This window comes from Artemia sp. Qi Xiang Cuo, chromosome 2 (genome assembly GCF_049724085.1).
Source record: "Artemia sp. Qi Xiang Cuo chromosome 2, ASM4972408v1, whole genome shotgun sequence".
Lineage (NCBI taxonomy): Eukaryota > Metazoa > Arthropoda > Branchiopoda > Anostraca > Artemiidae > Artemia > Artemia sp. Qi Xiang Cuo.
Window position 1 is genome coordinate 13,162,583 of NC_142795.1, and position 12,917 is coordinate 13,175,499.

The following is a 12,917-nucleotide window of genomic DNA, read 5'->3' on the forward strand; positions in this document are numbered from 1 at the left end:
TCTGGATGTTGTTTCGATTCAGGTAAGGAACCAGAACATTTTTCATACTTTCACAAAAGTTCGGGTCCCGCATCCAACCAGTCTCTGATGCAGAAGCATACACGGAGTCCGGACAAGCGCCCGCAACATTTTTGTGCACTTTTCTTGACTTGTACTTGTAAACGATAAAAGGCTTTGCATATTCACCAGCGCCATTGACCGTAAACAGAACGGTAGGGTTCATTTCTCTTTTCCGCCTGTGTTCCGTATAACTTGGCGGCTGCCCCGCTTCGCGAGAATATTTCATCCGTGAAGAAGAAACAGAAAACTTGTCTCATTTGCATTCCTTATTCTTCGTCAACAGCTGGATCCACAAACTCTTCAAGTCCTTTTCCTTCAAGTAATTTTCATGGTTGAGACGCCAGTTTCTGATCTTTTCACGAGTTACAGAAGAACGCCCTCCGTGAATATTCTCAAGTTTTTGTTTGGAAATGGCAGGATATCATTTCAGAAAGGAATAATATCAGTGCTTGGTCGGTTTTCCAGTCTCTGATGAAGCAATGCGGTTTGCTTTTTCCATCATAATTGTCAGTGTGTCGAGCAGGTTGGATTTTGATAATGGGAAAAAAAATTCTCTGGTTCCACAAAACAAACTGCTCCAGTTTTTTTCCTTGGCCTGACTTAGGTAAGAACGTTCTCGAAGTTTGCCCCTCGCTCGTATCTTCTCGGTCTCTACTTCGAACCCCTCCTCCTTTTTCTTGACTAGATGGTTCTGCAACGTCGTTACCGGAATCGAGTAATTCTTTGCTCTTGATTTCATCCTAGATGGTCCCGTTAAGTAATCTTCAACAGCTTGCTTTAAGATGGAATTTTCATAAGTTTTGTAGCCTTCTCGTCCAGTTGCTGGTGTCTTCTTCATTCTCTTCTCCTTCACTTGTTAAGGTTTTCCATCTCTACTCTCTGCAAAGCTTCACGTTCCGTATGCGGGTTGTTTTCCCATTCGACAGCTGCCATGTCAAATTCTGACTCAAAATCTTCTACGGGAGCAAGGACGTATTTCCCTGGAACTGGCTTTTTTGGGCAAGTGCATATTTTCGAGGTGCCAAATTTTTGTGCATTGTTTTTCGCTTTTTCTCAGGTTTCACTTCCTTTTCCTATCGCTATCATCTTTTGATCCTTTAGTGTTAGTAGGTGTTATAAACTTTGGCTGGAAAGTTTGGTTCCTTTTCATCTTCCGTGGCGGCCCCACTGGCAGCAACTCTCTCCAGTCTAGTTGGCCTGAAATAAAAACAGATCAGAAACAACAAAGTCAATAAAGTCAAAGTCAAATCCGTTTTCAGTAATAACGCAAGTTTTCTTTTACATACACAGTGGGTCAATCTTTTTTAATCTTCACTGGGCTACATTCTTAACAACACTTGTTTTCTGCTGAGGATAGGAAAATTGTGAAAAATGAGTTTCAGCACAAGGATAAGGAGAGAAAACAATGTAGCAAATTTAAAAAGGAACCCGAGATTCGAACCCTTCCTAAATTTCGAAACCTTCCGGAATGCTGTTCTTTCAAGTAAAATCGTAATATTTATTCAAACCCTTTTCGAACCTGTCGGCAATAAAAAGTTCGAATTCTGTCATTTCGAACCGTCCAAAACTTTTCGAGCAGGGTCCACTTCTCTAGAAGAGAACTGGTAACAGCTACTGGTCTGAAAATGTTAAATTCAACACTTTATTTCATTAAAATTTTGATCTAAGCCTTCCACAGACTGCTAAAATTATGGATCTGAGAGCGACAAAAATTCGAACCTTAGCGGACCATTCAAACCTTTTCCGGAAAATCAAGATTTTCTGCAATTTTAGCACCTGTTATGTGACCATTCACCCTCCCTTACATTGAGCACAAACCAAGCAGGCGTATCCAAAAAGAAAAACTTCGAAAAGACAACAAATGACTTAAATATGAGACTTATTTTAAACTTACCTTTTTTTTCCTACATCACTCCTCTAAAGCATGTTTTCAGAAAAGTGGTCATAAATCTTTCCTTCTTTGAGGTTAACGTTTTCTTGCAGCTGGAGACCACAGAATAGGTGGGTGTGTGCATTACCAGATGGTCCTCGATAGGAAAGGACGCGTTTTCGATTTTTAGCAATGAAAAGTTAAAATTTTCGAACCTCCATTCACTTCTCTAGGGTTCGAATCATACCGGACGTTACCCTATGCAAATTGCCTGTTATTTACAGATAGTATTTATTATTGAGAAATGTACCATGGGGGGATTTTCCACGGGGAGAATTTTCGATAGCAAGGGAAGTTTCTGGGGAGAATGTTCCGCGGAGGGGGGGGATATCACGGCATGATTTTAAAAGTGATCAGAAGTTAAGTAAAAACAAGTCGCTTTTTCAACTGAAAGTAAGGAGCAACGCTAAAACATAAAACGAACAGAAGTTATTACGTATATGTGGAGGACTTCCGCCTCTTCAATCTCTCGGTCTCTGCACTAAAGTTTGACTTTTTGTCAAAATTCTTTAAGAAAGAGTACTCAAACACAAGGGCTGTTGAATTTGAATCAGGAGTATTTTAAAGAACTTTAATACTTTAGCCTAGAAAACAAGGCATTGAGGAGTGGACAGCCCCATCATATAACGAATAATTTCAGTTTTTAAGCTTTAACATTGTTCCTTACTTTCAGTTGAAAAAAACTTGTTTGTTTTTATTTAATAACTAAAGAAAAGTAACAGTTAAAAGGGCTATTCTTTAACTCCCGAGGAAATCAAATATTGTCAGCACCAGTTTTTAATTTGATAGAGATATATTCTTACCCACTTGTCCCTGTAGAAAAAGATCCAGAAATTTAAATACCGATTTGACGCCCTCTAGGCCAGCAATGGCTCTGGAGGATCCTTATTACCATTTATTCTTACTCTTGTATGCAGTGATAACAAAACTGTCAAGCCCAAAAAATTCCATGCCTTCAAGACAGATGATTGGCTTTGCAATTTTATTAACCTTAAAAATCTTTAATCTCACTACAAAAAAATACAACTATAAGAAGGAATTTTGTGCCACGTTGTAGGTCAGTTTTATATGCAAACTTTTGGTTGCTGTAAAAAGTTATCATTGTTCTCATGAAAAACTGTGGGCTTTTTATCTCAAAACTAATACATTGAATTGCAAGAAAAGTTGTGTAATAATGTGCCAAAACCTCTGTAAAATCAGAATTTTAGTCTCTGTGATGTAACCATGGGAACCAAGGCCTCTCACTCAAAATAAGCAAAACCGATTCCAGACAGGCAAACCGGTTATTGTCGTATATTACACTGCTTAATTCTAAAATGTGTTTTGCTTAACCGACAAGTACCTATATTTTTGACAGTTTTCCCCTAGATTTTCCGTACATTAAACAATGAAACCTGACTAAAGCTCTAATAGTGAAGAACGTAGAAGCGAACAAATATGTTCCGAACAAAGCGAACAGAGCCATTGTTCGCGTAAACAGCAATACTATTTTGAATAATTAGTTTGGCCTAAGACAGCGGCACATTTTGAACATGAATAAATTCTTATCAAAGATAAGAATTCTAAAGGGAAGGGGTGTTACCCCCTGTATCTCCCCTTCTAGCTTTTGAATATTTTTTAGTATTGTAATTGAAAAATTATTTTTCAATTATTTTTCAAATTATTTTTCAAGCCTCAAAATTATCAAGGAGACTCAATACCTTAAAAGCATTTTACGAGCCTCAGGGCCCATTAGCGAATTCTTCAAAAGGGCTAGGTACCATCAACATCGAGAGCTATTGAGAATCTGTACTGTGACTACAATCTCCACTAAAGGCTCAATCTTTACTAAAATAAATATCTTAAGAGATTTAAGAACTTTGCAAAACTGAAAAGTATAACGTAAGATCGCTGCATCGGAACAAAAAAATTGATGTGTAAACGTAAGACACAATTTAACCCCTTGACATATCTATACTTGGACAAGGTTGGTCTTCTAAGTTCTAATTTAACCTACCGTACCAATTTATTACTTCAAATTTTTTTTGGTCTTTGAACTTTGATTTCTTTGGGACATTTTTGTCTATCTGAGAAACTTCTCTGTTTCATGTTTTTTTGAACTGGGCCGGTGTCCTCCCCAGAAAATCCCCCCGATAATCACCCCCCCCATGGAAATTTCCCCCACATGCAAAATTGAGCAGCCATAGAGAAAGTGTAAAATAGTTACCTCAAAATGTCAAACAGATGTCCAAAGAGGTAACAAAAGGACCAGATATCGAAAACGGTTCTAGAACAAGGGCTCATTGGTCTCCAATCACTTTCGACTGGATAAAAAAAAACAACTAAAAGTCTCAATTTCATATTGAGTGAGTATCCTCTGAAGTTTCAATGACCACGAGGGGGAGGCTGTGGATGAGGAATAGGAAGCCCCCCTCCTATACGGAGCAAATTCTGCTCGTTTTGGGGTTTAACATCACTCTTTATTTTCATAATAACGGCGTGGACAAGAATTTTTCTTGGAAATCAAGAGGGACTGTGCATAAATTTCAACCTCAAGACCCCCCCCCTTCTTTAGAACTAATACTGTATTTATGTGAAGGCTCAGTGAGAGTTATGATGTTTTGGCATTAAAATGCACCCTTTGAGGCCTCTGCCCCTTCCCTAAGAAGGGGAGTGGTTGTTCTCGCGAAATATCCGTCATGTTTCTTCCAGTATTTTCTTTGGCCTTCTAAAAACCCCATTCTCGATTTTCCTTTCTTTGATTTTTTATTCCTTGTCTACTTAAACTAATGTTTGCGTATTTGGAATAAGGAATTCTGTCCATTTTCGTATTTTTGCTCTGAAACTGTGATGAAATGTTTGATTCCAATCAGTTTTTTTTTCAATTTTGTTACTGAAAAAGGCTTTTTTATTTCGTTAAAAAATCAGACATCTGGTCATTTTGCTACCCCTTAGAACATCTGATCAATATTTCAAGGTACCCATTCTGTACTTTCTTTGCGGATGCTCAATTTTGCATGTGGGTGAATTTCCACTTGGGTGGGGGGGGGGGATTTCTGGGAGAACGCCTAGCACCTTTGAGACTCTAGTTAATATTTCACAGTGCTTAAACTACCGATTTAAAACCACTTGAGTCAAAATCATTATTGAAACCTTGGTCTTCTTCAAGACTGCCAACAAAGATGCCGCAAGCAACACATATAAAGTAGGCCAAGATACAAAAGTCATAATATGAAGTAGAAGTAGTGTTTGGCAAATGCATGTTTGTTTTGTGTCTCTGTGAAAACACTGCTCTGCAAATGCTCTTGGCAGCCACTACATCCCCTCAACAATTATTAATAGATTTTAATATCTTGTGCCAAATAAAGACATTTGAATCATTCATTCGGTAAAAGTATGTGAAGTATTTTAGTAAAGACAACAAGCAAAACCTTCTTTTCTGTCAAACCTAAAATTACTCGGAATGTACACTCTAGACTTTTATGTCAATTAATATACTGGGGTGGGTTGTTAACTTGATTAAGTTACTGATATAGCTTATTGAACTAATGCTTAATCTAGACAAATCTATGATGTCATTTGTAATTTGGTTGCATTGAGTGTTTTAATAAGTCCTTATTAAATTTTAATAGTTGTATCCGTTTTCAGGTATCCTTTTACTCGTCTCAAAGCACCAATTCTACAGCGAATCTTGGCACTAATGAAGCACGAACTTCGACAATTAATGAACATGAACTCTCCAAATTCAAGGCAGTTTCAAACTCCTGGTGGGACCGTAACGGCGAGGCCAAGGCCCTCCACAGCATGAACAAACTCAGAATCCCTTTCATTAGAGATGGCATGCTTTCAACACAAGTAACAAAGCCAGAAAAAACAAAGAGTAACAGACCTTTGGCTGGCTATTCTATTTTAGATGTTGGTTGTGGAGGTGGGTTGCTTTCTGAAGCCTTAGCCAGAATTGGAGCAAATGTTACTGGGATTGATGCTGTTGCTGAGAATATTGAAATTGCACAAGGTCATGCTCTCGCTGATCCCCTGTTAACTGATCTGACATATATTACATCTACAGTTGAAGAACACAAATTTAACTTTGAAGGTAACTATGATGCTGTTGTTGCTTCTGAAGTTGTTGAACATGTGGAAAATCCACAGTTTTTTGTTGCCTCCTGTGCTGCTCTTACTAAGCCTGGTGGTTCACTATTTTTCACAACTATTAATAGAACACAACTCTCATGGATCACAGCGATTGTTGGTGCAGAATATATATTAAGAATCTTGCCAAAGGGAATACATGATTGGAACAAGTTTGTAAGCCCAGATGAATTAGAAGTAATGCTTACGTCCTGTGGATGCCAACCAGTTAAGAAACATGGAATGCTTTATAATTTTCTTACAAATGATTGGCTATGGACAAAAATTACTGATGTTAATTTTGCGATCCATGCTGTGAAGACGCTGAAGGAAAAAGAGGTTCAAGAAGCACCAGAGAAACTTGATGAAAACCTATCTGGTGAAAGACAACCAGCTGCTACCTCTGGTGTGACTAGCGAGTTACCATAATGGAAATCATTACTGTTAAATGTCTGACAGTTTCCAGTTTATAAAAGTTATTTCACTAGAACTACAAATGCATTTTGGGTCTCAGTAAAAGAAAGTCTTCTTATAGCATAGCTTTCAAAAAGTACCTGTAACTTTTCTAATTATTTTTTTTGTCAGACCAAGGATTTTCGAGTTGTGTTAAGATACTACTTTTTACCTATTTGTTTCAGTAAAGGCTACTTAAAAAGAAAGCATTTCCGTTTTCTGGCTTTCGGTTTTAGACTTAAAATAGAACAGTTGTAAGCTACGTGAACAATGCTTTGTATTTCTTTTTAGTTCACCAATTTTGAATTGAATTGAATTCAGTTATTTTCAGCTATATTTCAGTTGTTTTCATTTATTGGTTTACACTTCTACTTCTTTACTTCCAGTTTCGTAATTGAATTCCAGTTTGTCATGCTTCAGACTAAATTATTTTGTTTATCTCTTATTGATTGGATATGTTGTTTATAACTTTTCACAAGCCGCGACAAGATCTGATATATAATAATGGTGCCAAATTTAGCAGCTTAAAGCAAAAACGTAAAATTCAAGAAAGAATTATTTTAGGTAAAATGTAACTGTTTTCTTATTAGAAATTGAATATTTTTTTAGTTTATACCAGTTAATACAACTTTAGAAAATGACTATGAAGACTTTTGAGTAAATTTCACAAATAATGTCTTATAGAGGGTTTGTATTTCTAAAATATGTTTGTAAAATCAAACGTGGATGTGTTTATGTGTGCAAACTAGTTTTTTTGCGCTAAAAGTAAGCTCAGCTAATCAAGCTATAGACATAAAATATGTCGAATAATTTTGGACCTTTGAACTGTGAATATGCTGTATAAGTCTGAAAATATAAACCACAGAAAAACGGAAATTTTACATCATGATAACAAGCGTGCAAGTGCTGACAGCCCAAGTCCCCAACTATAACGAGGAAAGGAGGTCATATTAGGTTATATCAGCGAAGGGCTTGGGCCGTTAGCAAACACAGCGAGGTACAAAATCTGGCTTTTTCCTAGCTGACTCTTAGGGATTAACCTATGTCAAGTCAAATGGAAGTATTTCTATTAAGTATCTAATCTTTCTCTGTGTTTGTAGCTAAGCTATTCAAGAAATTTTTGAAGAGTAAGTTTAGAACCACGAGAATAAAAAAGGCTGCTTAAAATTTTAATTAAGAAAAAAAAATTGAATTTTCTTTAATTGCTGGACACTTCTTATTCAAATTATTAAGTAACTTTTTTTATTGTTGAAACTTCCCTGACCCCTTCCCCCCGAAGAAATTACTGCGTAAGTGCTGTAAACAAGGATAAGACAGGGTAATGCCTAAGACCTGATTCCCCATCCAATCAAATACTCGCTTCACTTCTCACCTTACTCGCAGTAATATTTCTCCCGTGCATACCGATTATCACTTATTACGATACAAGAGTAGGGCATTCAGTAAAGCTTTTCTGGATCAGCCTTGTTGAATGTCCTTCTATCAAACAGTTCGTGGTAAGGAACTGTAATTAAGGAGTGACCCTGCTCAATAGTAACCAAAACTCTAAAAAACAGAATTTTGATACCAATAGTCATATCAAACGAATCGGCTTATTACGCTGATTTCAAATATACAAATTCCATTAAGTTTAATCTTGCCCACTAACGACTACTAGCCTGAGAAAATTTGCATGATTTTCGAAAAAGGGGGATTCGCCCCTTAAAAGTAATAGAATCCTAATGAAAATGACACCATTAGATTCAGCGTATCAGAAAACTGTATTGTATATGTTTCAAGCTCCTATCTGCAAAAATGTGGATTTTTTCATTTTTGCCATAGTTTTTTTTTTTCAGGCGTGATCGTATCGACCCAGTGGTCCTAGAATATTGTGAGAGGGCTCATTCAAACTGAAATTAAAGTTCTAGTCCCCTTTTTAAGTGACTAAAAAGACTGGAGTGAAACTATGTCCCCTCCCCCGCCGCTTTTGCCCCAAAAATAGTCCGATCAAAATTTTGAGATAGCCATTTTGTTCATCATAGTTGAAAGGCCCAATAAATATGGCTTTGGATATAACAGTTTGATTATGCAGGTACTTCTCAATTATTAATATAAGTGTGAAAATTAGGTCCTAAGAAGACCCTAAGACCTCCTGTTCTAAGACCATGCTGTTTTTCTCTTAAAGCTGGATGTACAACAGTGGCGTTATCAATCCATAAAAATGTAGGGTAGGTTCATTTTCGATGTGGTTTTTTTTTCAATTTTTTCGATGAAGATACCAAGAAAATAGTCATTTTTCAATGAAAATACCAGTAAAAGATATTTTTCAAAATATGGGGGAGAAACAAAAAAAATCTTGGGGGATTCTTACCCTGTAATTCCTACCCTACCAAATTTGCTTCCTATAGGAATCAAGCTAATGTCTTTATAATTACGTGTTCACTTTTACCACCTTTCTTGTAAATTTTTGAAGTATTAAATATTTTTTTCTAAAATAACTAGGTACTTCCTGTTCAGTAAAAACTATGTTTCTAACTCCTGAACAAACTACATTTCAAAACTCATTTACCACGTTATCAGCACCTGAAGCACTTTCCTTATGAATGAACATGCGTAGACTATACATGTCCAAAAAATGTTCTAAAAATTGGAAATATCATTTCATCTCAAAACAGGTGTGTAAAGGCCGTAGGCCTGAGCACTGAATGAGCGAAGAGAGGCTATGTTTACCAAGTGCTGAGGTCAGAGTAAGTGGAGGTGACAAAAAGATGGATCTTTGTTATTGTATGTATATGTGTAAAATTACGTGAATGTCACTAAGTGTTTCTGTCTTTTCATTCAAGGAATATTCAGCCTAGCAATTCAAGTTAGACGTCTGAGAGGGTTGCAAAACAATCTTTGAGTCATAAGCATTGTTTACATTACAATATAAAAAGAAAAAAAAGGAAGATTCGCTAAAAGAAAAACAAATCCAAAGAACTTCTTAGAATGACGTCATATTCGACTTGGAATGGCACTTTATTAGAGCCAAAAGCCTTAGCTATGTCAGAGATTTTTTGATTATTATTAAAGAACTTGTGAAAAATTGCGGCTTTTGGATGATATCCGAAAGATTTTTGCGATTAAGAGAGTTTTATGTGCTTTTTTTTCAGAGAAAAGAGGTTTATTTTTTCTGGTGATTCTGTGTTATCAATAATAAATTGTTTATCATAGGCAGCGCGCTAGCGCTGCTTAAGTAAAGAACGATGTGGGCACAATGTGTTTTTTTTTTTCATACCCGGGCACTTCGTATCGAAGGAGCTGTCGTAAAAACTTCGAAAAGGGCTCATTCGATTCGAAATTGAAGTGGCTAGTGCCCTTTATATTAGTCGAAAGTGATTGGACGGCAACTAGCCCTCCCCCACGCCCATTATTCCCCCAAAAAGAATCCAATCAAAATTTTGAGATAGCCGTTTTGTTCAGCGTAGTTGATTTCCAGATTGAAAATATGTTTTTGAGGAGGACACAACCCTCGGGGCAAGGGTTTCAGGTTATGCCCTGGGGTCATATAAGGTTTTATAGAAGGCGTTGCCGTAGAAACTTCAGAAAAAGGCTCATTCGATTGGAAATTTAAAGGGATAGTGCCCTTTTTAATAGTCGAAAGTGATTGAAGGGCAACTAGACCCCCCCCCCCCTCCCTCACGCTTATCATTCCCCCAAACACATTCAATCAAAATTTTGAGATATTTATTTTGTTCAGCGTAGTTGATTTCCAGATAGAAAATATATTTTTGAGGAGGACACTCCCCCACAACTCTCGGGGCAAGGGTTTTAAGTTATGCCCTCAGGGCATATAAGGTTTTTATTGAAGGCTTTGTCGTAGAAACTTCAATAAGGCTATTCGATTGGAAATTCAAAGGGCCAGTGTCATTTTTAATAGTCGAAAGTGATTGGAGGGCAACTAGCCCCCCCACGCCCATCATTTTCCCAAACACATCCAGTTAAAATTTTGAGATAGCCATTTTGTTCAGTGTACTTGATTTCCAGATAGAAAATATGTTTTTGAGGAGGACATTCCCCCACAACCCTCGGGGCAAGAGTTAAGTTATGCCCTGAGGGCATATAAGAACAATGTTGGCACAATGTACTATTTATTATTTTTTTCCTTTAGAGCAAAGCACTTCGTATCAAAAAAGTTGTCGTAGAAACTTCGAAAAGGGCTAATTAAATTAGAAATTGGATTGGCTAGTCCACTATTTTACTGTTGAAAGTGAATCTAGCATAACAAGCACTTGTTACACGCCTAGAATTTCCCGAAACTCATCAAGTTAAAATTTTTAGATAGCCTAAGAATTCAGCGGGGTTGATTTCCGGAAAGAATCCATGTTTTTGAGGAGGACACTCCCCCAAAGCCTTCAGGGTAACGGTTGTAAATTATGCCCTGGGGGCATATAATGTTTTTATAGAAGGGGTTGTCATAGAAACTTCAAAAAGCTCATTCGATTGGAAATTGAAAGGGCTAGTGCCCTTTTTAATAGTCGAAAGTGATTAAAGAGCAACTAGCCCCCCCCACGCCTATCATTCCCCCAAACACATCCAATCAAAATTTTGAGATAGCCATTTTGTTCAGCGTAGTTGATTTCCAGATAGAAAATATGTTTCTAAGGAGGACGCTCCCCCACAACTCTCGGGGAAATTGTTTTAAGTTATGTCCTGGGGGCATATAAGGTTTTTATAGAACGTGTTGTCGTAGAATCTTCACAATGGGCTCATTCAATTTGAAATTGAAATGGCTAGTGTCCTTTTTAATAGTCGAAAGTGATTGGGAGGCAACTAACACCCAGTCCACGCCCACCATTTCCCCAACCACATCCAATAAAAGTTTTGAGATATCCATTTTGTTCAACGTAGTTGAAATTTCTTGAAATTATGTCTTTTAGGATGATAGCCCCCTCAGAGCCCCCAGTGCAAGAGTTGTAAGTTATGCCCTGGGGGATATAAAGTTTATATAGAAAGTTGTTATAGAAATTTCAAAAAGGGCTCATTTGATTGAAAATTGCCCTTTTTAATAGTCTAAAGTGAGTTGAGAGTAATTAACCCCCTCTTACGCCCACCATTTCCCCAAAAACATTCAATCAAAGTTTAGAAATAGCCATTTTGTTCAACGCAGTTGAAAGTTTTGGAAATTATGTATTTAAGGATGACAAACCCCCCAGAGCCCCAAGGGCAAAAGTTGTAAGTTCTGCCCTGGGGGCATATGAGATTTTTATTGAAAGTTTTGTCGTAGAACCTGCAAAGGGGCTCATTTGATTGGAAATTGAGAGGGCTAAGGCCATTTTTAACAGTTGAAAGTGATAGGAGAGCGGCTACCGCCCCTCTCACGCCCACCATTTCCCCAAACACGTCCAATCAAAATTTTAAGATAGCCGTTTTGTTTAACGTAGTTGAAAGTTCTGAAAATTAGGTCTCAGAGGATGACAATTACCCTAACAGACCTTAAGGTAAAGGTAATTTATAACCTGGGGGCATATAAGGTGTTTATAGAAAACGTTGTCGTTTCCAAAAGGGCTCATTCGATTGGAAATCGAAAGGCCTAGTGCCCTTTTTAATGGTCGAAAGTGATTGGAAGGCTTGACATTTTTATTGTAAAAATCGATATGGGTATAATGTATTATTTTTTGTTGTTGTTGTTGTTGTTGTTTACACCAGGGCACTTCGTATCGAAAGAGTTATCGTGGGAACTTCGAAAAGGGCTTATTCAATTGAAAATAGAAAGGGCTGATGCCTTTTTAATAGTCGAAAGTGATTTGAGGGCAATTAATCCCCCTTCCACTCCCAATATCTCACGCCCACCCTCCCATTTGCCCATTATTTTTAAAAAGTAAATGTTGCCTTAAGATTAAATCAAAATGCACTATGATAATGCTAATTCCCAATAAGGCATCTCAGCAGTATCCCAAGAACGACTGGGGGTATTATGTTCAAAGTTTTTGGGCTACTACTGCTCTTAAAATTTAACCAAATCAAAATAGCGTAAGTGTATCCAAGCTATCAAAGAAAGTAAACAGATTTTTTTGCGAATGGTATCAAGTTTTCCATTTCAGGTCAACTAGAGGAGGTATGAAACTAAATTAAACAGCACTAATTGTGTTCAGATTTTTTAAAGGGTGTATGTTGTTAAAAATTGCTGAAATTTTTTTTTCCAGCATACAAATAGCAGGCCAAACTATAAACTAAAGTCCTAAAAAACGAAAAGATTTAAAGTATTATTTTTTTTCCCCTGAAAAGACTATGTCAATATAAAACGAACAGAAATTAATTAAAAAAACTTTTTCCACAAAATAATTTTTTCAAAGAAAAGTAAAGAACTCCATTAAAAAAAAAATGAGCAAAAATAAAATAAAAT

The 12,917-nt window shown here is 36.9% G+C and overlaps 1 protein-coding gene across 1 annotated transcript in view; it reads left to right on the top strand.

Annotated features, from left to right (window-relative positions):
• LOC148954920 (uncharacterized) overlaps positions 1–7,431 on the top strand; it is a 31,668-nt gene extending 24,237 nt beyond the window's left edge. The window contains exon 2 of the mRNA XM_089107989.1: positions 5,618–7,431. Within this exon, the coding sequence (XP_088964115.1) occupies positions 5,618–6,529 (912 nt within the window). The 3' untranslated portion in view covers positions 6,530–7,431. The remainder of the gene's footprint in view (positions 1–5,617) is intronic.
• The last annotated feature ends 5,486 nt before the right edge of the window (positions 7,432–12,917 follow it).